This window comes from Pseudophryne corroboree, chromosome 6 (assembly GCF_028390025.1).
Source record: "Pseudophryne corroboree isolate aPseCor3 chromosome 6, aPseCor3.hap2, whole genome shotgun sequence".
In the NCBI taxonomy this organism is placed as follows: Eukaryota; Metazoa; Chordata; class Amphibia; order Anura; family Myobatrachidae; genus Pseudophryne; species Pseudophryne corroboree.
In genome coordinates this window covers 440,877,465-440,904,040 of record NC_086449.1, presented here as the reverse complement: position 1 = coordinate 440,904,040, position 26,576 = coordinate 440,877,465, and the positions used below count along the sequence as shown (strand labels likewise).

Genomic DNA, 26,576 nt, shown 5'->3' with positions numbered 1-26,576 from the left:
CCTTTGTAATCTATCTAATTACCTGTAGTTGCGGGGTACAATATGTAGGTAGGACGATTAGACATCTTAATACTAGATTCTTAGAACATAGAAGACTGGTTCTCAAAAAATCAATGAAACAGTGTACCTCGACATGTTAATTCCCTGCATAATGGGGACTGTAGGGTCCTGTCAATACAGGGGATAGAACATATCAGCAAAACATCACGGGGTGGGGATAGATACAACCACCTCTGCAATAGAGAAGCCTTTTGGATTTGCAATCTGGAAACTCTGCACCCTATGGGTCTTAACGAAAATATCGAACTTAATGGTATCTGACTTCTTTTTATAAATAAACCATCTGTACATGTGGGTGTGTGCATGCGTGCCTATATGCCTGTGCGCGCAATTGGTACGTGCAGGCATGTTGGCATGTTTTTCACATACACACCTGTTACAGATTATTTGCCTTAGGTTGGTGTTTATATGCTTTTGTCCTTGTGAGTTGGTCACATATCCTGACCAAATTAATTTACTAGAATCACTCTCTCCTCTATTGTACTACACAGCCTTGGTCCCAATTTGAACTGTGTATGACCATATTTATTGCTAGATTGTTAGGATCTTTTATCTCTCTCTGTATATAAGAATAGATATTTATTATATATATAAAAAATAGTACTACTAGGATTAACTAATTCTCCTTATTCTTCCGTAAAACTGACTGTGAAAATTTGCTCCTTGTCTTCATCCTTGAACTGATGACCCTGTGGCTGAAGTCCGTAGCTCTAACCACTAGGCTACTGCAGCTGTGAGAACAAATTGGTTCTCTATATATAGTTAACCTCTCTGGGATGCCATACCCATGCTATTTGCCGCTGCCACTATCGAGGTGAGGAAACAATGTTGATTACCATCAAATAATAAAAACTAAAAAAACTAAAAAAACAAATTATACTGTATCAAGGGTGGTCAAAAAAGTAGACATCTGATAACCCCTGTATATTCTATACTTTAGGAGCGCAAAGTTCATGAGCTCCATATGCTAACTATATAAACCATTTATATATATCTAAATTATAAGATCTTTAATATATATTTCCTTGATACCTCGTATACTGACAGCGGCAATCTGATGCTTATGTTTTTTATGTATTTTTACATCTTTCTCTATGAAGCTTATTTTGCTTTTTATTACTATCATCTGGCAACTATTTAATATATACACCTGATGTAAATCAATCAAATCAATCACTGAACAGATCATGTGCAAACGATTCAACCCAGGGTGAAACCCAACTATAACCTTCAGGTGTGAATCAAGAGATTACAAAGCCGATTGGCTGTTGACCATTTAAATACATGCACACCTGAAAAACAGGTATCCACACCTCCTGAGGAAACCGCCGGTATCGTGGGCGGAGAAACGCGTAGAGGCTTACTTTCACTCCTGTCCACTGCTGGAGATCTTCAAAGACTTTCCGTCTCTGAGACTGGGGATCCCTGGATGTTCTCTTATCACCCAACTGGAATAATTCTCTGCCAAATAAACCCCCGCTGTGCTTGAAAAGGCCCCGTTCTGCCGAGGTATCACACTGTCTGCATGACTCTCCTTTCTGGACATCCTGACACAGCCACCGTCAGATGCTGAGAGCTACCTCCGCTGATTGCTATCGACGGGAACCAGCGCTTAGAATCCGTTCTCACCCGTTATTATATCACCAGGGGTGAGCAATTGCAATCCCACTTTTCGTTCTAAACCTAACAACAGATTTCAAATTAAATTGTTGAGACTATTTTTACACCCCCCAACAGTACGGAAAGCAACCAGCTTACTCTATGATTGTGGACTGCAACTACATAATGGGCACTTAAGCCGTTTTTTAGCTAATTCATCCACTGTGAATGTGAAATATACTTATATATGTATATGTATTTGCACTATTTTTGTTTTTAAACTTCCAATAATTACTCAAAGTGGTTGTTTCCACCATATTTACTATTAAATGCTTTTTTATTTGATACCAGCGCTCCTTTAATGTTTTTTATTGAACATTAAACCATATAAGGCCAGCCATGGCATCCGCTTGGATGGCAAAAGCAGTTGCTGCCTGGATAGAGGTACTACTTAGCTCACATAAAACAGGCTGCAATATTCTTGGAAGAAGCAGCAATAGATATGGGCACTATCGCCTTCGGGGCATCAGCTTCAACAATAGCTGCTCGTACAGCACTTTGGTTACGTACATGGAAAGCTGATTCAGAATCTAAGAAGGTTCTGTAATCTTTGCCTTTTACCGGAAGCATTCTGTTTGGTAAAGAATTGACAGTTATTCTGGAGTCAGAAGCAGACTCCAAAAAGGTAAAATTTCCTTCCACATATAACCCCAGACGTAGGGGTCCCACTTTTCGGCCCTTTGGGTCACAAGGAAAAGCAAAAGGAAAAAGTGATCGTAAGCAGCCCCAATATAATAAATTTGGTAAGGTGAAAAAGCAATGGGCTACCAGCCTCAAAGCCAGAGACTAAGCCATCAGTTTGATGGTGAGGGCCTCCTCCTGGAGGGACTCCATGGTAGGGGGCCGACTTCTTCAGTTTGCACAGATATGGCAGCAGTCTAAAAAAAAAGATGCCTGGGTGCAAGAAGTGGTATCTCTGGGTTATGTTTTTCCCTTCAAGAAGCATCCTCGAAGGTTCTTCTGCATCAGCCCATCTCGGGTAGAGACGAAGGCCAGGGCTTTGCAAGAAGCAGTTCAGAAATTGCTTCAGTCAGGAGTAATCATTCCAGTAACCCCTGCACAACTGGGACAGGGGTTTTACTCCAACCTGTTTTTGGTTCAGAAGCCAAATGGGTCATTCCGGCCAATTCTCAATCTCAAAATGCTGAACAAATACATTTGGGTACCTCGGTTTCACATGGAGACGTTGCGCTCCTGATAAAGCTAATTATTTATCTTGAACCTAAGCAATATACTTACTAAAGACAACATACGCAATAGGCGCACGAGGTGCCGTAATGGTACGCACTTAGCGTAGCAGACGCTAGGCCGTGGTCGAGACGCACGTTCGCTCACGGCTTACGCTTGGTATCGAGCACGCTATAGGCGGCCCGAGTACCGTAATGCTACGCTAATAGCGTAGCAGACGCTGTACCGCGAGAGCGGGATACGAGCGGCGCTGACGCTCACTGATTTACACACAGACAACCTTGTAACAACACACTATAAGGGTATGCTTATACTGTAAACCTTAGTACTGTAATATTATCACAATGTAACGCTGATTAACCTTTATGATATGAAAGCTGTTTGAGCGACTGAGACGCTCAAAAAAAAAAACCTTTATACTAACTAGTGAAACACACACTCCTTGCTAAGGTTCCAACACCTTTACTGACGATATTTAGTACGTAAAAAGGGGAAAACAGATACAGTTCATACACTACAGACCTGACATTAATACCTAAACACCATAACTAAGCAGAAATACAAACACTAGCAAACGATTGCAAATACAAATAAACAGAGGATAAATGGCAAACACTTATAGGTTAGCTACAAAAGAACAATTGCATACATACAGAGTAACGAAATGGCCACAGAGAAAAACTTACACACTTGGGAATGAATCGCATGCGCTATCTGGAAACCAGCTCTCAGTCATCACGGGGAAAACCTTTTGGAGAGAAGTGAGCTGGTCTGGCTATGGGGGTCTTTATATACACAGTATACTGTACAATACAATGGTCCTATAATCTCATTGTTCATTGGACACAGGAATTTGTCTCTGCATTATAACAAAAGGTCATAGGTGGGTTCGTACGGGGGGATGTGTCTCTATCCAACTGCTCAGGTGGGAGGCATCCTCAGGACTCCCACCTCATGTGTAATGAACTGAAAATACTGTAAATGTCCATAAACTACTTTTACATATAACTATACGCTGGAGCGACCGATCTCTTGCTAACCAACACCGGAATGTTTCTAATAAAATACTCTTTAGTTAGACACTAGACACCACCATTCAACCTTTGTCTGACCCTTCATATCATGCAAAGAGGAATCCCCATGTCCACAAACCATTTAAACTAAACATTTTTACTGTCGTTGTTAAGGGGAAATAATCACTATAAAACACACTATATAGGTTAAATATGTTACGATCGAGTCGCCCGCTACACGCTCACAAACTCTACCGTAAATGAGCATAACATGCGCGTGATCGCCGGAGCGATCTTACGCAATTTGCGGATATGCACACGCACCGCAGACTGGGTGCACGTGCAGCGGGCATGTGCATTGGGGTTAGTATAAGGCATTGTGGATTACGATATTTTTCGACTTTGACAGTCCACCCTTTGGCAGTCACCAATAACTGCCACTTTCTAAACAATTCAAACAGAAAAATTTATGTCATCATGTAAATACCTTTTTATGATTGGGTAGAGGGAGGAGAGGAAATGTGGGAAAGATATGACCTAGTGAGATAATAAAAGCATGTGTGTATGAGATCCATGTCTGAGGGGTCATGTATCATCGTGCCGTACGTGTTTTAAATCAAGCTTCGAGGTATTGCGAAGTATACATTTGAATCCTTCTTATCCCTTACTAAGGGTCTGTGGATGGGCTGTTAAACTCTACCGAGCTCTTTCCGGCTTTTGGTTACAACAAATGGGGTGCACATTAGTTGATGATACATGAAGGGGGAGAATATGTGAATGTTAATATGTGAAAATCACCTGTCGACTATGTGGGATACTACCTGGAGGTTGTAGAGATGAAGATAAGAAACAAGCGTTATAAATGCAGTCATATAACTATGTGAGTTTTAGTATACAGTCGCCGATTGAGGTCTTGTTGATGTCTTGTCTGATGTACGTGTTGTCTGATGTCTCGCGGTGCTTTTGCTGTAAGTGGTGAACAAAAGCTTTTCCAGTGTCCATAAAATTACAGTCTCTAAAGTATTGGGTTTCCAGTAGATAGTTAAAGTCACTAAAAGTATTGGGTGTCTGTAACATAGTTCATCAATGGTCTGTATAAAAGAGGTTGTCATATTCTTCTTCCAAGTGGATGTCCTTGTACCTTGGAGGAAAACAAAGGAGAAACGGGTGAAAGAAACGGACCGTGGAATCACATTTTCATCACAACATTGTCTCTATCGTTGGGTCGTAAATTAAACCAACTGGTATTACAGTGTCCTCGCTCCTCAGACTCATCACTCTGGTACTACGTTTACACTTCATTAAAGTCCGAACGCATCTAAATATCAGACCAATCAATATGACGACTCCCAGAATACACAAGAGAAATTTCCCTACATCCATGATAATGCCTTGGGCCCATTCTCCTAAACCAGAGAACCAATTTCGTGGGTTCAACCATGACACCCAGCTGGTCAGTTCATTACCCACAGCAGCGAGAGTAAGATTATGCCTCCTTCGAAACTCCCACTTTAATTGCAAAATATCATCCATCTTTTGGTCTATGACCTCGGCCGGGTCCTCAGTGCTGTTTGTAATATACGTGCAGCTCTTTACACCATACTGAGTTGCTAGGGTAACACAATACCCGCCTGTCATTGCTGTGAGGTAATTGAGAATCATCCTATGCTGAACCAGCTCTGTTTTGTAGGCTTGTAGCTCTCTCCCAGTATACCTGAACGTGTCGTCATACATTTCGGTGATATTGTCTATTAGGTTCGCAAGTGCGTTTATATACCTAAAGTTTATCACTCCTCTGGCGGTACGAGTGATATCTAACGCGAGTAGGAATTGAATCCCGGTGGATTCATGGATCAGATCAGAGGCCGGATGCTCTGTCCTCTCTATCAGGTGCCTTTTAACAACGTGCTCGTAATGAGTGTGAGTATAAGGAGCTTGGGCACCGCGATGAATGTCTTTCATTTTGTTATGGGATACAGTCATTACTTCAGGCAGTACTTTTCCAATGTAACACAATCCCTCTGAGTTTGGGGCAAGCCACTTATACGCCTTTCTCCCACATATGAAATATGACTCATCGGGGAGAACATATGGGATAGAAAAGGACATGACCATATTACAAACCTTCCATGAAAACAGTCCTATCCCTAACTCTCTCATCTGTCTAGTACACGTATCAGGCTGTATGACATGTGCACAGTATCCTGGTGATACTTCTCCAACTCGCATGATCCTACTTCCTAGGGTGTACCTATACTGGAAATATTTTCCACTGTTGGCTATGTGGCATATAAGCTCTGAATCTATGGGCATTCTGTCGGCTCTGTGCGAAAATGTCATGGTTTGGTTGTTCCATGACACCTCCCAATTTCCCGGCTTTCGGGGATTGGAAATGTTAAAACATATTAGGGACCTATCCACATGGTATTGGTGGAGCTTCAAACTAGGAGGACTAGAAATATTAAATCTCTTGTCCACCGGTCTCCCATCCTTTAACTCAAGTACCTCATCTACTGTTAAAGGATATGGCACTAGTCCTGACTTACTATGACCTTGAGGTACTTGTGAGCACACCCAACAGTCTGTCTGATTTAACACTTTACCCACCAATGAGTGATAGTCACTCCATGGATGCCGGTCCATGTTGATATTAAAACGGGACTGACATTCCTTGATGCAACCGTCCTCAACTATGTTGTCACAATTCCTACAGATACAATTCTCTTCAGCTAACAATCCTTCACAATGTCTATTAATAACATGGCTACCAGATCGTTTTCTGATACTCGCCTTTTCTTGGTGATTGTGTTGCTCTTGGAATTCTACGCCTCCATCCTGATCATCAGATCCCATTCCAGATCCCTCTTTCGACCTCACTGGTACTCTCACCGAAACAGACTGCTCTGGTCAACAACAGGGTCAACAGGAAAACACGGACTGCAGTCTCTTGGGGCGAGTCCATCTTACAGGAGGAGAAAGGGAAAGTTGTAATGGGGGTACAGAAAATAATTGAAGGGGGAAAAAAAACTTGTTACGATGATTTGTCCTCTGGTCTTGTTGTTCTTCTTGCTCAGATGTCATCTCAAAGGTGCTGTCTCTCAGTCTTCCCAAAACGAACACTCTGGTGATACAATATTCTTTCCAAATCAGCGATCTTTCTGTAAGGAGCAAAAATCTTGCATTACCATTTGTCTAACTGATGTGTGACATACCATCCGTAAAACATGAAAGAACAAAAAGAGAGAGAACAATTTGAAAAGGAAAAAACATTATCAGATTTTCATCAACAGGCCGTCACATCAACATGTCCACCAGTATCTCTGCATAGTCTCCCCCCCCCCCCCCCCCACCAGTATTTTCCCTCTTCACCCTTTGTGTCTGGCCAAACACAACGATGCTGGTAAGACATACTGGGGTTAGGTAGACCTCTGAAAAGACCAAGTAGTCATGTGACGTTTGAGTTCTGTTGGTGAACGTTACAGATGAGAAGAAAACATTCAAAGATAAATTACAAAGTTTACCCGGCCGTTCCTGTGTCTACAAGGAACTGACCTCCCAATTTCATTAACTGTAACCTCAGGCTTACTGTCACGACTAATGATCAACTTTACTGACTGCACATTACAGGTGCGGCCCAAACTTCTTCCTATGTGATTCCTGATTACAATTTCGTGTATCCTGACTTTGCTCGTGTTTTTGTCTAGGGGGTTTATCTACCTTGTGTGTATCTTCAAAACCTACAATTTCGTGCAAAATGACCTTCCCTCTGGCAATTATAACATCTTATCACCTTTGACTTACCCACAGGGATCTGAGGCTTCTTACCTCCCTGTGCCTCCCTGTGCTTGCTGATGTTTTGATCATGCCCAACAGCGGACTTTCTTAATGCAGCCACCGAGATATTTCTCCAGTTTGGGTTGGTGGTCCGTACCCTTGTTCTCAATACTACCTTTAAACCATCCATTAATACCTTAACCGCTATCTCTCTATGCTGTGCATGATATATAACACCGTACTTACCTGTGGACATGACCTCACCTGACCCTCCGTTAGGGGGTTTGACTACTGCCTTTACCGATTGGGTCGCGTTCACCTGGATGTCTTGTATGATGGCTGCTGGAAAAGGTGCCGACATCGTGCTGGGCTCACTTTCTTGCTTGTAATCCTGAGGGAAGTTTAACATGGAGTGCAACTTGCACGGGTTAGAATTTGTACATTTATCAGTTTTCCTTCTATCATTGTTACATTTGTTACAATTATTCTTATCATTAATAATACAGTTGCTAAGTGCACAATTATCATATACCAGTGTGTCATTCTCTGCAGCCATTTGTTCTCTATTTGCCATGTTTTTCTTACCAAAGTGAGTCAGCTGTGTAAACTAATCCTCCTTGTATCTCACCTTCCCGTTGCCATAACTGTAAACAATCATAATGCCTAATCCTCTGTTTTGCAGATGTTATTAGACATATCCTTTTTCTTTACATTTTGTAACACCTCAGGACTAAAACTGCCTACTCGTGGGAACTTTTCCCCATTATGCACAGTCATTCGTTCCCACTCATTGCATAATACCTCTGCGTGTGATCCATATTTCTCACACATTATGTACCTCGCTGACCCGGCTGGGCGCGGAATATCATCAACCTGAACCTTGGTTGATCGCCCCTTACTTGAGCAACTGGCCCCCATTATTTGCAGGCGTTGCCTTCTCAGCGAACCCTTACAAAAAAACAAGTTCCCAGAGGTAAGGCGACGGTGAAAGTTTACCGAGTACCTTCACACACTCTCGCCCACGTCGACCAATATGCCCACACGCTGCCTTAGCGCTGGCGTACTCAACCCAGGGCCCCTGCAACCTGAACCTCTATTTACTGGGACATGTGGGTGTGATCCGCAGAGCACTTACCCTTCCCAGTAAATATCAGTTGCTGGAGAATTCCTGAGTGATCAGCGAACCTCCCTTAAAATAAAAAAAACCTACACAAATCACGTTAGAATGTACAAGTAGCGTTTATGATCCCACAGTAAATCTTAGTGGGTATCAAGGTAACAAACGAATGCACACACTTACGTACGGTACAGTCGCACTGTGTATAAATAACTATTATTTATACGCCTTACGACCAGCGGAATCGATAATTGCGGCTGCGAATTCCTTTCAGCCAGAGCGTAATGGCCTATATGGGTATTGCACCAACCCTCCCGGGGTTGTGGCTCTTGACTCTATCTCTAGCGGACTTCCTAGTCTGCTGGACCTCCTGGTCTGTATCTACAGTAGACTTCCTAGTCTGCTGTACTTCTAATGCTCTTATTTCAATATTAACAAGGGATGCCTCCCAAGCCACCACGTGCTATCACTCCACGGATGTACCTCACGAGAACTCGACTTCCGGGGGTTCCAACCAAAATGAGAAACTTATATATATATATATATATATATATATATATATATATACACACTCTTTCACCTCATATACTCTTTACTTTTTCTGTACAGAAAATTCCTTTCACTCAGGTAACACAGGCTAGTCCCAGAGGAGTTGCAACTAGAGAAGGATTAAAATTTTGGACACTGAGATTAACTTGCGCTATTATCGCGTTGCTTCCATATCGCCTTACTAAAACAATACTATAGTGTGATTTGTATTAAGTGGGCGTACCTGTACGCTCCGTTGCGTAATATACGCTACGCGTGTAGGCCTTTGCGTCGCGTACGCTTGTCCCGCCTTTTGTTAGGGACACGTGTACGCAGGCCAGACGTAAACGATATTTAACTATAATCGCTTACTGCACATCACACAGTATTCCACTGTAGCAACCTTTAATTAGGCCAGGCTATGTGTGTGCCTTACAATTACACCCTTTAAGTATTTAATTTCATTTTTAACTACCAATAGCAACAAATCTTTCTCAGCACGTTATCAATGATAAATGGCAAACAGGAAAGTGAGATATGTGAAAATACACAGATACAATACAATTCTTAATTAATCTAATAATCAATGCTTCCAATAGTATGATAGCCATCTTGCAGAGCATACATTGCTGTAAGCACACATATATAGTATTACATCTATGTACTAATCACTATTACATCTTTGAGACCCATTCACTTCTCTAATTTGCATATGAATGTGCCCTTGACTGTGTGTGAGGGTGAGTCTCTTCACTGCTGGGGAAAAAAAAACAATTACACAGGTTAATTTGCATTTCAATGGCTATCCTACAACAAGCAGAGAATCCTAGAAGCTTGGAGGTAAAAGAAACCAAAAAAACAACAACTTTGTTTTATCTGTGTATCGTTCTTAAATCAAATATTCATTTTACTATTAACTTACATTAAAACCTATCTGAACTATTTATAATTGATTATGATATGGATTAAATAAATGCATTGGAAACTCATAAATGGTGATTTCTTTTTGACAAGGGACGGCTGATTATTCCTGAGTCAACTGAAAATCAGCCATTCAGAAAAAAAAACAAAAATTTTGACCTTCCCAAAATGGCCGCTGCTCCTCCCCCTTCCACATCCATGAGGGTTACACAAAATGGAGGGCAGACCATGCGGCTTCTATTGTCACAAAAAAAATCACCATCCAAGCCCCTGAAGTTATTTTAGGCCTGGGTTAAAAATAAAACTATCAAGCTATGCAGAGCGATTAAAATACTTTCAAACCTACTTAACAGAAATTAAAAACAGTTTAAAAAGACAATAGCGTAACGTTCTTACCTTCCTCGGATTCCACCAGCATCCCTACAACCCAAGAGAATCAGACGCAGACGCTCATCTGATCAGCACTACAAGATACCACCTTTCCGCCCTTTGCTGATCGATAAAGTCTGCGCGTTTTCGCCTGACTGCGGATATGAGGTGGACCGGACTTGCCCCCAATTGATAAAGCTAATTATTTATCTTGAACCTAAGCAATATACTTACTAAAGACAACATACGCAATAGGCGCACGAGGTGCCGTAATGGTACGCACTTAGCGTAGCAGACGCTAGGCCGTGGTCTAGACGCACGAGCGGCACGTTCGCTCACGGCTTACGCTTGGTATCGAGCACGCTATAGGCGGCCCGAGTACCGTAATGCTATGCTAATAGCGTAGCAGACGCTGTACCGCGAGAGCGGGATACGAGCGGCGCTGACGCTCACTGATTTACACACAGACAACCTTGTAACAACACACTATAAGGGTATGCTTATACTGTAAACCTTAGTACTGTAATATTATCACAATGTAACGCTGATTAACCTTTATGATATGAAAGCTGTTTGAGCGACTGAGACGCTAAAAAAAAACACCTTTATACTAACTAGTGAAACACACACTCCTTGCTAAGGTTCCAACACCTTTACTGACGATATTTAGTACGTAAAAAGGGAAAAACAGATACAGTTCATACACTACAGACCTGACATTAATACCTAAACACCATAAGTAAGCAGAAATACGAACACTAGCAAGTGATTGCCATTTATCCTCTGTTTATTTGTATTTGCAAACACTTATAGGTTAGCTACAAAAGAACAATTGCATACATACAGAGTAACGAAATGGCCACAGAGAAAAACTTACACACTTGGGAATGAATCGCATGCGCTATCTGGAAACCAGCTCTCAGTCATCACGGGGAAAACCTTTTGGAGAGAAGTGAGCTGGTCTGGCTATGGGGGTCTTTATATACACAGTATACTGTACAATACAATGGTCCTATAATCTCATTGTTCATTGGACACAGGAATTTGTCTCTGCATTATAACAAAAGGTCATAGGTGGGTTCGTACGGGGGGATGTGTCTCTATCCAACTGCTCAGGTGGGAGGCATCCTCAGGACTCCCACCTCATGTGTAATGAACTGCAAATACTGTAAATGTCCATAAACTACTTTTACATATAACTATACGCTGGAGCGACCGATCTCTTGCTAACCAACACCGGAATGTTTCTAATAAAATACTCTTTAGTTAGACACTAAACACCACCATTCAACCTTTGTCTGACCCTTCATATCATGCAAAGAGGAATCCCCATGTCCACAAACCATTTAAACTAAACATTTTTACTGTCGTTGTTAAGGGGAAATAATCACTATAAAACACACTATATAGGTTAAATATGTTACGATCGAGTCGCCCGCTACACGCTCACAAACTCTACCGTAAATGAGCATAACACGCGCGTGATTGCCGGAGCGATCTTACGCAATTTGCGGATATGCACACGCACCGCAGACTGGGTACACGTGCAGCGGGCATGTGCATTGGGGTTAGTATAAGGCATTGTGGATTACGATATTTTTCGACTTTGACACTCCATAGTTTTGGCCATGGAACCAGTGGATTATATGGTATCCCTGGATATTCAGGATGCTTACCTACATGTTCCTATAGCACTGTCCCATCAGTGCTATCTCAGGTTCTCTATCCTCCAGCAGCATTTTCAGTTCCAGGCCTTACCTTTTGCGTTAGCCACGGCACCCAGAGTATTTACCAAGATCATGGTGGATATGGTAGCTTATCTTCACAAGCATGGGATAAGAATTTTTCCATACCTCGACGACCTGTTAATTCTAGCACAATCACAGAAAATGCTCCTGGACCATCTCCAATAGACAATAACATGTCTGCAGAGGCAAAATCGTCTAGTTCCGTCACAATGGATGACTCACTTGGGGGCTGTACTGGATTCAAGTCTGCAGAAAATATTTTTACCTCGGGGAAAAAATAGCCAAGGTACAGTCGAGGACTCAGGAGTTGTTACACAGTCAAACAATATTAATCCACGCAGCAATGCGACTGATGGGTTTATGTACAATTTCATTCAAGACCTCTGCAGCGTCTCATTCTGGCCAGATGGAATGGAATACAACAGACATGGCTACAAACATCCCATCTAGACAAAGGGAGACCCTTTTGGATATCAGATTGGGAGATCCTGACAACAGATACAGGGCTGGGGAGCAGTGTCCGGAAAAATGTGGTTCCAGGGACAGTGGACCACAGAAGAAAGTTGCCTGCCAATAAATCTGCTAGAACTTTGGGCCATATACATGGCACTGATTCAGGCAAAGGACACTCTTCAAGGAAGACCAGCCCAGATCCACTCGGGCAATGTAACGGCAGTAGCGTACCTCAACCATCAGGGAGGAACGCGCAGTCAAACAGCAATGAAGGAGGTAAGTCACATACTAAAATGGACAGAACTCCATCTTCCAGCATTGTCCGCAGTATTCATTCCGGGAGTCCTAAACTGGGAAGCGGACTTTCTCAGTCGACACGCCATTCAAGCAAGCAAATGGGCTCTACATCCGGTAGTCTTTCAGACTCTAGTAGACAAGTGGGGTTTGCCAGAGATACATCTCATGGCGTCCCATCTGAACAACAAAGTACCCGTATACGGGTCAAGAACAAAGGATCCAGGAGCAATCTTTGTGGACGCCCTGTCAGTAAAATGGGATTTTCATCTGGCGTATCTGTTTCCTCTGATCATCCTGCTACCCATGGTGGTGAGGAAGATAAAAGAAGCAAAGGGTGCCGTGATTCTAATAGCTCCGGCTTGGCCCAGAAGGCATTGGGACACATCTGCAGAGAATGTCGATGGATGCTCCTCTTCTGCTCCCTCAACATCCAGATCTACTAATGCAGGGTCCTTGTTACCACAGGCATCTGGATCTACTATTGTTGACGGCGTGGCTCTTAAAACCTCTATCCTGAAGTCAGGAGGATTCTCACAACAGGTAATTCAAACAATGCTCAGAGCAAGGAGACCCTCCTCAGCTCGCATTTATCACCGAATATGGCAGGCCTATATTCATTGGTGCAGTGAAAGAAATATGGACCTGAAATCTTTCCAAATTTCTAGGGTCTTAGATTTCCTTCAGGCGGGAATGGATAAAGGTTTGTAGGTGGCTTCCTTGAGAGTACAAGTATCAGCATTGACTGTATGGTTCCAAAAGAAAATTGCCAATTTACAGGATGTGCGTACTTTCTTCCAGGGAATGCTGCGCATGCAACCTCCTTTTGTTCCTCCTACAGTGCCTTGGGACTTAAGTCTAGTCCTGAAAGCTCTTCAAGTTGCTCCATTTGAACCACTTAATAAAGTGGATCTTAAATGGTTGACAGCTAAAGTTCTCTTTCTACTGACTATGGCATCAGCTAGAAGAGTATCAGATTTAGGAGCGCTGTCTTGTCGGTCTCCTTTTCTGACTTTTTATCCAGATAAAGCAGTTCTCAGAACTAGGTCTGGGTATCTTCCGAAGGTGGTGTTTAAATTCCACCTTAATGAAGAAATTGTAGACCCAGCTTTTCAGGTATCAGGACTTTCTGCGGGAGATGCATTGCTGGACGTAGTCCGGGCATTAAGGATCTACGTGGATCGTACCAGTGCCATCAGAAAGACCGATTCTCTCTTCATTCTGTACGGATGTCACAAGAGCATGGCCTGCTACTAAACAGACGCTGGCAAGATGGCTTCGAATGACTATTCCAGAAGCATATTCTCGAGCTGATCTCCCTGTTCCGGATAATGTCTCTGCTCACTTTACTCGTAAGGTAGGTCCTTCATGGGCAGCATAAAATGGTGCTTCAGCAGAACAGATATGTAAGACAGCCACATGGTCTTCCATTAACACATTCATTAGACATTATTCCTTGGATTCTTTTGCCTCTCGTGACGCTGAATTCAGGTGTAAGGTTCTCTTGTCCAATCAGGAGTGTCCCCACCACTAAATTGCTTTGGGAAATCCCATTGTTATCCTGTGGATAACCTGTGGACCCTGCCGGAGAAATATACGTGATGGTAAGAACTTACCGTTGATAACGGTATTTCTCCTAAGTCCGCAGGCTCCACAGGGATCCCAACCTGACTCACCTGATTTGAGGATCTTTCTACTCACTAAACCTCTTCCTTCTTGTACGGAAGGGTGTGCATGTGTGTTTTTCTCACCTGATTAGGGCTTTTGGGGTACAGTAACGCCACAATTTCAAAGATAGAGAAATGCATTTGTATGTTGTTGTTTTTTGGAGCATAATAAAAGGTACCACTTGTCACTATGAACAATATAGGAATTTCTATGTAATTAAGACTTACAATTCACATTCTATATTAATAGCGGACAGATGCCATATGTTTGGCTCCAAATCTGCACTGAAATAAAGACGAGTTGCTCAGTCTTGCCCAAGTATCACCAAAGTAGATACAATATATGACATTTAAATTAATAAATATATCAACGATCTTAAGAGCTCTCTGTTTATTTCCCAGTTGATCTTCAATTGTCTCTTGTCCATAATTTGAACATATTAAGAAATTTTTTTTAATCGTGGCATAGTATATACTTGTTTGAAATGGTGACGCCACTGATGGCACGTCACACTCCTATCTTCAAATGAAGCGAGAGGCAAGAGACCAAGTAGATAAAATAGGGATAGTATTCCACTCCCAGTTATATGTATATATACATAGCCTTATTACTGCTGGATATTCCCCGAAGACATTGTTCTTACAGAAAATATATATATATTTTTTGTAACCCCTTCTCAGTATATCAACTCCATTGGGTGGTTCTCAATATCTAGCCATGTAAATATAAAAAGGAAGAGAAGGGAAAAGGCGTCTAGTAAGTGTATATATATAAGAATTGGGAGTGGAATTTTATCCCTATTTTTTTCTACTGGTTTTCTTACATCTCTCTCTCTCTCTCTCTCTCTCTCTCTCTCTCTCTCTCTCTCTCTCTCTCATTTGAGGATAATAGTATGATGTGGTGTCTGCATTTCAAACAAGTATATACACTACACTGTGATTTCATTTCTATTTTTCTTCTGTTCAGTAATATGTTCAAATTGTGCACAAGAGAATATTGAAGGTCAGTTGGGAAACAGACAGAGGGGGTCATTGCGACCTGATCGCACGCTAGGATTTTTAGCTGCGATCAGGTCAGAACTGCGCATGCGTATACACCGCAATGCGCAGGCACGTTGTACGGGTACAAAGCGGTTAATTGCTGAGCGATGTATTTAACGAATCAGTTTGCACAGCCGATCGCAAGGAGATTGACAGGAAGAGTACGTTTGTGGGTGTCATCTGACCGTTTTCTGGAAGTGTTTGGAAAAACACAGGGGTGTCCAAGCGTTTATAGGGTGGGTGTCTGACGTCAATTCTGGGACCTGACAGGCTGAAGTGATCGCAGCGGCTGATTTAAGTTCTGAGCTACTCAGAAACTGCACTAAGCTTTTTTGTAGTGCTCGGCTGCACATGCAGTCGCACGCTTGAAAAGCAAAAATACACTCCCCTATAGGCGGCGACTATCTGTTCACAGCACTGCAAAAAAAATAGCTAGCGAGCGATCAACTCTGAATGACCTCCAGAGTGCTTAAGATATTTTATGTTTCTCTGACGTCCTAGTGGATGCTGGGACTTCCGTAAGGACCATGGGGGGGGGGGGGGGGGGGGTAGCGGCTCTGCAGGAGACTGGGCACAAAAGTAAAAGCTTTAGACTAGCTGGTGTGCACTGGCTCCTCCCCCTATGACCCTCCTCCAAGCCTCAGTTAGATTTTTGTGCCCGAACGAGAAGGGTGCATGCTAGGTGGCTCTCCTGAGCTGCTTAGAAGTAAAAGTTTAAATAGGTTTTTTATTTTCAGTGAGTACTGCTGGCAACAGGCTCACTGCATCGTGGGACTAAGGGGAGAAGAAGCGAACTCACCTGCGTGCAGAGTGGATTGGGCTTCTTGGCTACTGGACATTAGCTCCAGAGGGACGATCACAGGTTCAGCCTGGATGGGTCCCGGAGCCGCGCCGCCGGCCCCCTTACAGAGCCAGAAGAGCGAAGAGGTCCGGAGAAAGCGGCGGCAGAAGACGTTCCTGTCTTCAAATAAGGTAGCGCACAGCACTGCAGCTGTGCGCCATTGCTCTCAGCACACTTCACACTCCGGTCACTGAGGGTGCAGGGCGCTGGGGGGGAGCGCCCTGAGACGCAATAAAACACTATAAAAACCTTATATGGCTAAAGAAATGCATCACATATAGCTCCTAGGCTATATGGATGCATTTAACCCCTGCCAGTTTTCCTGAAAAAAGCGGGAGAAAAGGCCGCCGAGAAGGGGGCGGAGCCTATCTCCTCAGCACACAAGCGCCATTTTCCCTCACAGCTCCGCTGGAAGGACGGCTCCCTGACTCTCCCCTGCAGTCCTGCTACAAGAATCAGGATAAAACAAGAGAGGGGGGGCACTATTGGCAGCTAATATATAATACAGCAGCTATAACAGGGAGTAACACTTATATAAGGTTATCCCTGCTTATATATAGCGCTCTGGTGTGTGCTGGCAAACTCTCCCTCTGTCTCCCCAAAGGGCTAGTGGGGTCCTGTCCTCTATCAGAGCATTCCCTGTGTGTGTGCTGGGTGTCGGTACGATTGTGTCGACATGTATGAGGAGGAAAATGATGTGGAAGCAGAGCAATTGCCTGTGTTAGTGATGTCACCCCCTAGGGAGTCGACACCTGACTGGATGGTCGTATTTAAAGAATTACGTGACAATGTCAGCACTTTGCAAAAAACTGTTGACGACATGAGACAGCCGGCAAATCAGTTAGTGCCTGTTCAGGCGTCTCGGACACCGTCAGGGGCGCTAAAACGCCCGTTACCTCAGATGGTCGACACAGACCCAGACACGGATACTGAATCCAGTGTCGACGGTGAGGAGACAAATGTAATGTCCAGTAGGGCCACACGTTACATGATCATGGCAATGAAGGAGGCATTGAACATTTCTGACACTACAAGTACCACAAAAAAGGGTATTATGTGGGGTGTGAAAAAACTACCAGTAGTTTTTCCTGAATCAGAGGAATTAAATGAGGTGTGTGATAAAGCGTGGGTTTCCCCCGATAAAAAACTGCTGATTTCTAACAAATTATTGGCACTATACCCTTTCCCGCCAGAGGTTAGGGCACGTTGGGAAACACCCCCTAGGGTAGATAAGGCGCTCACATGCTTATCAAAACAAGTGGCGTTACCGTCTCCTGATACGGCCGCCCTCAAGGAACCAGCTGATAGAAGGCTGGAAAATATCCTAAAAGGTATATACACACATACTGGTGTTATACTGCGACCAGCAATCGCCTCAGCCTGGATGTGCAGCGCTGGAGTGGCTTGGTCGGATTCCCTGACTGAAAATATTGATACCCTGGATAGGGACAGTATTTTATTAACTATAGAGCATTTAAAGGATGCATTACTATATATGCGTGATGCACAGAGGGATATTTGCACCCTGGCATCAAGAGTGAGTGCGATGTCCATTTCTGCCAGAAGGGCGTTATGGACACGACAGTGGTCAGGTGATGCAGATTCCAAACGACATATGGAAGTATTGCCGTATAAAGGGGAGGAGTTATTTGGGGTCGGTCTATCAGACCTGGTGGCCACGGCAATGGCTGGAAAGTCCACCTTTTTACCCCAGGTCACCTCTCAGCAGAAAAAGACACAGTCTTTTCAAACTCAGTCCTTTCGTTCCTATAAGAACAAGCGAGCAAAAGGCCACTCATTTCTGCCCCGGGGCAGAGGAAGAGGAAAAAGACTGCACCAGGCAGCCTCTTCCCAGGAGCAGAAGCCCTCCCCCGCTTCTGCCAAGTCTTCAGCATGACGCTGGGGCTTTACAAGCGGACTCAGGCACGGTGGGGGCCCGTCTCAAAAATTTCAACGCGCAGTGGGCTCACTCGCAGGTGGACCCCTGGATCCTGCAGGTAGTATCACAGGGGTACAAATTGGAATTCGAGACGTCTCCCCCTCGCCGATTCCTGAAGTCTGCTCTTCCAACATCTCCCTCCGACAGGGAGGCAGTATTGGAAGCTATTCACAAGCTGTATTCCCAGCAGGTGATAATCAAGGTACCCCTCCTACAACAGGGAAAGGGGTATTATTCCACGCTGTTTGTGGTACCGAAGCCGGACGGCTCGGTGAGACCAATTTTAAATCTGAAATCCTTGAACACTTACATAAAAAGGTTCAAATTCAAGATGGAATCACTCAGAGCAGTGATAGCGAACCTGGAAGAAGGGGACTATATGGTATCTCTGGACATCAAAGATGCTTATCGCCATGTCCCAATCTTCCCTTCTCACCAGGGGTACCTCAGGTTTGTGGTTCAAAACTGTCATTATCAGTTTCAGACGCTGCCGTTTGGATTGTCCACGGCACCCCGGGTCTTTACCAAGGTAATGGCCGAAATGATGATTCTCCTTCGAAGAGAAGGCATCTTAATTATCCCTTACTTGGACGATCTCCTGATAAGGGCAAGATCCAGGGAACAGTTAGAGTTCGGAGTAGCACTGTCTCAGGTAGTGCTACGTCAGCACGGGTGGATTCTAAATATCCCAAAATCACAGCTGATTCCAACAACACGTCTACTGTTCCTGGGGATGATTCTGGACACAGTCCAGAAAAAGGTGTTTCTCCCGGAGGAGAAGGCCAGGGAGTTATCCGAGCTAGTCAGGAACCTCCTAAAACCAGGCCAAGTGTCAGTGCATCAATGCACGAGAGTCCTGGGAAAAATGGTGGCTTCTTACGAAGCAATTCCATTCGGAAGATTCCATGCAAGAACTTTTCAGTGGGATCTGCTGGACAAATGGTCCGGATCGCATCTTCAGATGCATCAGCGGATAACCCTATCTCCAAGGACAAGGGTGTCTCTCCTGTGGTGGTTACAGAGTGCTCATCTTCTAGAGGGCCGCAGATTCGGCATTCAGGATTGGATGCTGGTGACCACGGATGCCAGTCTGAGAGGCTGGGGAGCAGTCACACAGGGAAGAAATTTCCAGGACTTGTGGTCAAGCATGGAAACGTCTCTTCACATAAATATCCTGGAACTAAGGGCCATTTACAATGCCCTAAGTCAAGCAAGGCCTCTGCTTCAGGGTCAGTCGGTATTGATCCAATCGGACAACATCACGGCAGTCGCCCACGTCAACAGACAGGGCGGCACAAGAAGCAGGAGGGCAATGGCAGAAGCTGCAAGGATTCTCCGCTGGGCGGAAAATCATGTGATAGCACTGTCAGCAGTGTTCATTCCGGGAGTGGACAACTGGGAAGCAGACTTCCTCAGCAGACACGACCTCCACCCGGGGGAGTGGGGACTTCACCCAGAAGTCTTCCAAGTGATTGTAAACCGTTGGGAAAAACCAAAGGTGGACATGATGGCGTCCCGTCTCAACAAAAAACTGGACAGATATTGCGCCAGGTCAAGGGACCCTCAGGCAATAGCGGTGGACGCTCTGGTAACACCGTGGGTGTACCAGTCTGTGTATGTGTTCCCTCCTCTGCCTCTCATACCCAAAGTACTGAGAATCATAAGAAGGAGAGGAGTAAGAACTATACTCGTGGCTCCGGATTGGCCAAGAAGAACTTGGTACCCGGAACTGCAAGAGATGCTCACGGAGGACCCGTGGCCTCTACCTCTCAGATAGGACCTGCTCCAGCAGGGGCCTTGTCTGTTTCAAGACTTACCGCGGCTGCGTTTGACGGCATGGAGGTTGAACGCCGGATCCTGAAGGAAAAAGGCATTCCAGATGAAGTCATCCCTACCCTGGTCAAGGCCAGAAAGGATGTAACCGCAAAACATTATCACCGCATTTGGCGGAAATATGTTGCGTGGTGTGAGGCCAAAAAGGCCCCTACAGAGGAATTTCAACTGGGTCGTTTCCTGCATTTCCTGCAAACAGGACTATCTATGGGCCTAAAATTAGGGTCCATTAAGGTTAAAATTTCGGCCCTGTCAATCTTCTTCCAAAAAGAACTGGCTTCAGTGCCTGAAGTTCAGACGTTTGTCAAAGGGGTACTGCATATACAGCCTCCTTTTGTGCCTCCAGTGGCACCTTGGGATCTCAATGTAGTGTTGAGTCTCCTAAAATCACATTGGTTTGAACCACTCACCACTGTGGAATTGAAATATCTCACATGGAAAGTGGTCATGCTGTTAGCCCTGGCTTCAGCCAGGCGTGTCTCTGAATTGGCGGCTTTATCATATAAAAGCCCTTACCTAATTTTTCATTCAGACAGGGCAGAACTGAGGACTCGCCCTCAATTTCTCCCTAAGGTGGTTTCAGCGTTTCACATGAACCAGCCTATTGTGGTACCTGCGGCGACTAGGGACTTGGAGGACTCCAAGTTGCTGGACGTAGTCAGGGCCCTGAAAATATGTTTCCAGGACGGCTGGAGTCAGAAAATCTGACTCACGGTTTATCCTGTATGCACCCAACAAGCTGGGTGCTCCTGCTTCTAAGCAGACGATTGCTCGTTGGATTTGTAGTACAATTCAGCTTGCACATTCTGTGGCAGGCCTGCCACAGCCAAAATCTGTAAAAGCCCATTCCACAAGGAAAGTGGGCTCATCTTGGGCGGCTGCCCGAGGGGTCTCGGCTTTACAACTTTGCCGAGCAGCTACTTGGTCAGGGGCAAACACGTTTGCTAAATTTTACAAATTCGATACCCTGGCTGAGGAGGACCTGGAGTTCTCTCATTCGGTGCTGCAGAGTCATCCGCACTCTCCCGCCCGTTTGGGAGCTTTGGTATAATCCCCATGGTCCTTACGGAAGTCCCAGCATCCACTAGGACGTCAGAGAAAATAAGAATTTACTTACCGATAATTCTATTTCTCGTAGTCCGTAGTGGATGCTGGGCGCCCATCCCAAGTGCGGATTGTCTGCAATACTTGTATATAGTTATTGTTACAAAAAAATCGGGTTGTTTATTGTTGTGAGCCATCTTTTCAGAGGCTCCTACGTTTATCATACTGTTAACTGGGTTCAGATCACAGGTTGTACGGTGTGATTGGTGTGGCTGGTATGAGTCTTACCCGGGATTCAAAATCCTTCCTTATTATGTACGCTCGTCCGGGCACAGTATCCTAACTGAGGCTTGGAGGAGGGTCATAGGGGGAAGAGCCAGTGCACACCAGCTAGTCTAAAGCTTTTACTTTTGTGCCCAGCCGCTACCCCCCCCCCCCCCCCCCCCCCCATGGTCCTTACGGAAGTCCCAGCATCCACTACGGACTACGAGAAATAGAATTATCGGTAAGTAAACTCTTATTTTTGCTTTTTTTTTTTCCATGGGGGGATTCAGTTGTTTTTCCTCCCAGTCCCCACTAGATGGCACCCAACAGAGTACTTCAATTGTTGCTCTGTTTGGGCATAATTAGCCATGGGAAACCACATTTCTTCTCTTAGCCCCCCATGCTGGCGAGAAGAAATGTGTGATAAGTGACCCGTTTGTGGGGCCAAACAGCACTTTTTGCACCACGCCAAGAACTGTTTTATGTGGCTAAATCCGGCACTTCTGGGTGCCAAAAAAAACCCCAATTGAATTGCACCCTGCATTCTCCTGACACTTTACACAGAAGATTGGGTGTGTATGGCCGTATACATTGTAGTGTACATGATAGGGAATATCCAGTTAGCACTCTATGGCTAATTGCTGATGTTGCTGGTTCATTTAACTGCGGCAAACTTGTATTCTAGTCCCCAGTGGTAGGATATTTCCTCCGCCTCAGTAGCTATGAGGAAAAGTCCGTGTTTAATGCACCCCTCTATGTTTAATGAGTAGGGAATCTTATTAGGCTGGGTACACACTAGATGATGTGTACCCATCTGACTTCGCTGCTGACGGGACCTGGCATGCGGACAGTGCATATACGCTTGCCAATGCCTGGTCTGACGGGGAAAAGACGCATGACGTGCAGCATGTTATCGCTAGCGACATCCGTTGTATGCTGGAGCAGGAGCGAGCATATCATGGGTACATACTAGATAATGTGGCTGATTATATCATTCTGATCCATGTCTAGTGTGTACCCGACTTTAAGTTCTGCATTTTATGCAGAATCGGTGGGTTTCTGTGTGTTGCTAGATGTTTTACTGCATGGGCAAAGGTCTAAATAATGAAATAGCTCCGGCCACTAAGTCCGGAGCTTTCTCAGTGTGGTTAAATGAATATACTGCATAGTGTCATACTAGATTTCTTGACTGCCAAAATCTGCTTTATAATTTTCACTCCATCGTATAGTGCTTTATCATCTCTTGAGATGTGTTTAGATTAGTTCATTTATTTGAACATTTTAGATGACTGCATGGTATTTTACATTACTGGTTATTTTCCTCTTTACCTTTTATCATGTACATTTACAGTGTTATCCTACCATGATATATTAAGCAATAATGCATCATTTTGTAACAATATATACAAATAGGCAAACAATTGTTTTTTTTGTGTTTTGTTTTTTTCTTATGAAATCACATGTAAGACAAAAACACCCTAGCTATACAGTAATACATTTACATATGACTGATTAAATAGTTTCTACTCCTAAATTCTTGCCGTTGGCCATTATACAAGAATTGAATGCTCTGTTTTACTCTTCATCCACAGGTTTCAGCACTGAAGAGAATTTTGTGTACCCTCACTTTATATTTGTTCCCCACTCTTTATTTTTTCACATTCCTCTACTACACAGATGCTGGTTCCACATTTTTTGTCCTTTTTACTTATTTAATGTGCCTGTACGGAAACCATAAAAGTTCAGCACTTCTAGGGTTTTGCGCCTTCTGTTTTCGCCAAACAAACATTATATGGGTAATGTTCTGTGCTGGAAACGTTATTGCAGAGAAGGTGACGGAAGCAAGGAAGGCACATCTGAAGAAAAACGATGAAAAGCCCTCCCCAAAAGAACCACTTTCTGAAATAGTTGACACTCTAAAATTTCTTGTCTGTTACTCGTTGTCTTCAAGGAACCTACTGACCCTTTTCCTGTTAACCTGGCCGTACATCATTCTAGTTTTGTGTTTTCTTGTTTTTCTTATAGTGAATAGTGGGATAGTACTAGGAGACAGAAGTAATCATGAAGCCTGTTTTAATTTTCCACAGCTGTTTTATTTCCTTGCTTTTACAATGATCTTTTCATTCCCCATATTCCTTTCTGTACAGAAAATAAGCGACTTTATTAGGTCAGTGTGGCGACGTCCCCTACTGTATATAACACTAGCTTGTATCTCTCTGTTTCTTATTTGGAAATTCACTCACGTCCACAAATATTTGCTTGCTGATAACCGCCACTACCCATTTTATATATGGAAGAAAATATTCCAGAGACATGACTTGGTAAGATACCTGCTTGTCCCTGGATATCTATTTGCAGCTTGGAGTTTTGTGGATGCTCTCAAGTCGAAGTCCATATTGTGGCTCCTTATGTTCTTTGTATGCATACTAGCTGCCACAGTTCCTCAGAAGCTGATGGAGTTCCGTTACTTCATCTTGCCATATCTAATCTTCAAATTGAATACATCAATTCCATCTGTAAGTAAACTTCTCCTAGAGCTGGCACTTTACGTCACTGTCAATATTCTAACATTCCATCTCTTTTTGAATAAAACGTTTCATTGGCCAGATAGTGAAGAAACGCAGAGATTTATGTGGTGAGCGAAAGGTTCAAGACCTATGTATCTAGGACAGAAATTATTTAGGCTATTTGGATATATGCTGCAGTCTTCGGTTTAAGAAGTATGCATTGATTGAGGAGGAGAAATATAATTTTGGTAGGAATTTCAGAATTGTTTGTAGGCAGTCCTTGCAATCATTTATTTTACATGGAACTTTTTGTACTAGATATATGTATTCACCACTACAATAGTTTTTTTGTTTTGTTTTTCTAAGTAAATGATCAGCATTTTTTTTATTGTACTTTCCCAGAAAACCCAGTTGTTTATGGTTTTACAGCAAAACTAGTCACAGATTTTGTAAACATTTTTGAGTGGAGTCAAGTGATTAGATAGTAATGGGTATTTTTTTATTATCTTTCTTTAGTACGTTTTGCTTAAACATAATTTGAACCAGTAATGGCATTCATACAGTCTGTTGTAGTTTTATTTTGCCTTTTTCTGCTAGGACTTTAGGTTGAACACTAGGTGGCAGTCTTTCCTTGTGGATGCCCAACATTCAGCGAAATTAGGTTGTCAACATTCCTCATTGTCTGGTGTAAAGATAAATACATGTATTTTCTTGTTGCTTATTGTTGAAATAAAGATTTATTTTTGTATTAATAAAATGTTTTCATTAAACTATGAGGTTATCTCTAGAAATTTTTGAAAGCAAAGTACCGTGCAGGGAGTTTTCAGATCAACGCTTCGCCCCTGCTTGCCCTGTTCTGCTTGCCGTTTTGTATGTATATCGGAGAATGGCTCACCAGCCCTATAATATGCACACATTTACTTACCTGTTTTTTCCCTGTTCCAGTTCTGCAGCAATGCATAAACAATGTTTGAAGGAAACATTTAATATTTAAAACATGGGTGAAGAGTCCTAGATGTCACTTGCTTTTCTAGTGACAGAAATCAGACAGCTTGGACAGGGAAAGGAAGTAATTACATCTATAATAGTCTAGATGGGGCAGAACACAGCCTTCAGACATCCCTGATGATGTGTTTGGAGCGAACACTCGTCATGCTGAGAGATTGAATCCTCTTACTCTAAAGGGCACTGAGATGTAAAGAAGTCTGGAGTGAGTGAAATGTTGTTAAGATTTGGGAGATGAGCTGACAAGTGTACAGTGAAAAATGTCAGATATGTTGTTTCACTTAACACTTTTCTTTATTTAGCACACAAGCAGCCAAAATATGTATAAATCTGATATTCTACCTGGGATGGCTGCATTAAAATTTTATTTTACTGTATAGAATGTTGCTATTTCAGTTCAGTGTATTATTATAGCATAAGGTAGTCTGCAAGCTTAACTACTTAATTGGTTAATATTTTTTCCAAAAAAAGCTTGGAAATTGTCAGTTTTTTCTTTTTATGATTTGAATTAGGTTAAGAGAGCTTATGTAAAATATATCCAGTCCAATTTTTTTATATATATATAAAAAAACACCTATTTTTCTAAACCAAAAACCCCCAAAAAACATTTTGTAACAATGCTAAAACCATTGATGGTTAGAACATCACAACCATCGTGACTTCACTTTACAGGCGCCTGCTTCTCTCTGTAGCCTCTGGGGGTCCAGAGGAAAGGTAATGGGTTGCTTTTTCACATTTCCCCATCAGCTGCTAATGTCTGTAGCCATTGGGAGGAGGGTGGGGGTTGCTGCTGTGCTGACCGACTGGCAGCAGGGTGGGCACGACATCCGGAAAAGGAGGTCCCTCTGATATGCAACTGCAGCAGGAAGATTCACTTCCTGCAGCCGCACAGTGAACTTTCTGACAGGTCACATCAGATGCGATCATGTCCGGGAAAGCCCAGCCAGGTATGCTCGCATCTGATGCAACCATGCCAGGTAAGTGGTAAAGGAACTCTGAATTACAAATTCCCTTGACCTTGTATTTAGAGCTAACATACAGGGGGCATTTTCTGTGAATAGCCACAAATTTAGCCCCATAAAGAGAGAGGGAGGGGAGGGGGGGGGGCATTTCTGTGATTAGCCACTAATTTTACCATTTTTATTTTCCCCCAATGGCACACTGACACTTTAGTTTAAGGTTGAGTTAGTTCAGTTAACAAACAGTTTAATTACTACAATAAACTCATTCATGTGTTTTGAGGAGCAATAACACATTGAGGGTTGCGGAGCAATGGCCAGTTTGGTGATCATTTAAAATGTTTAATCTTTG

General features: G+C 43.3%; 1 protein-coding gene across 2 annotated transcripts in view; it reads left to right on the top strand.

Moving 5' to 3' along the window:
- Nucleotides 1-25,033, top strand: part of ALG10 (ALG10 alpha-1,2-glucosyltransferase) — a 112,876-nt gene extending 87,843 nt beyond the window's left edge. For both annotated transcript variants that reach the window (XM_063927099.1, XM_063927098.1), the window contains exon 4: nucleotides 23,346-25,033. In XM_063927099.1, coding sequence (XP_063783169.1) covers nucleotides 23,346-24,392 — 1,047 coding nt within the window. In that variant the 3' untranslated portion in view covers nucleotides 24,393-25,033. The remainder of the gene's footprint in view (nucleotides 1-23,345) is intronic.
- Nucleotides 25,034-26,576: the final 1,543 nt, after the last annotated feature.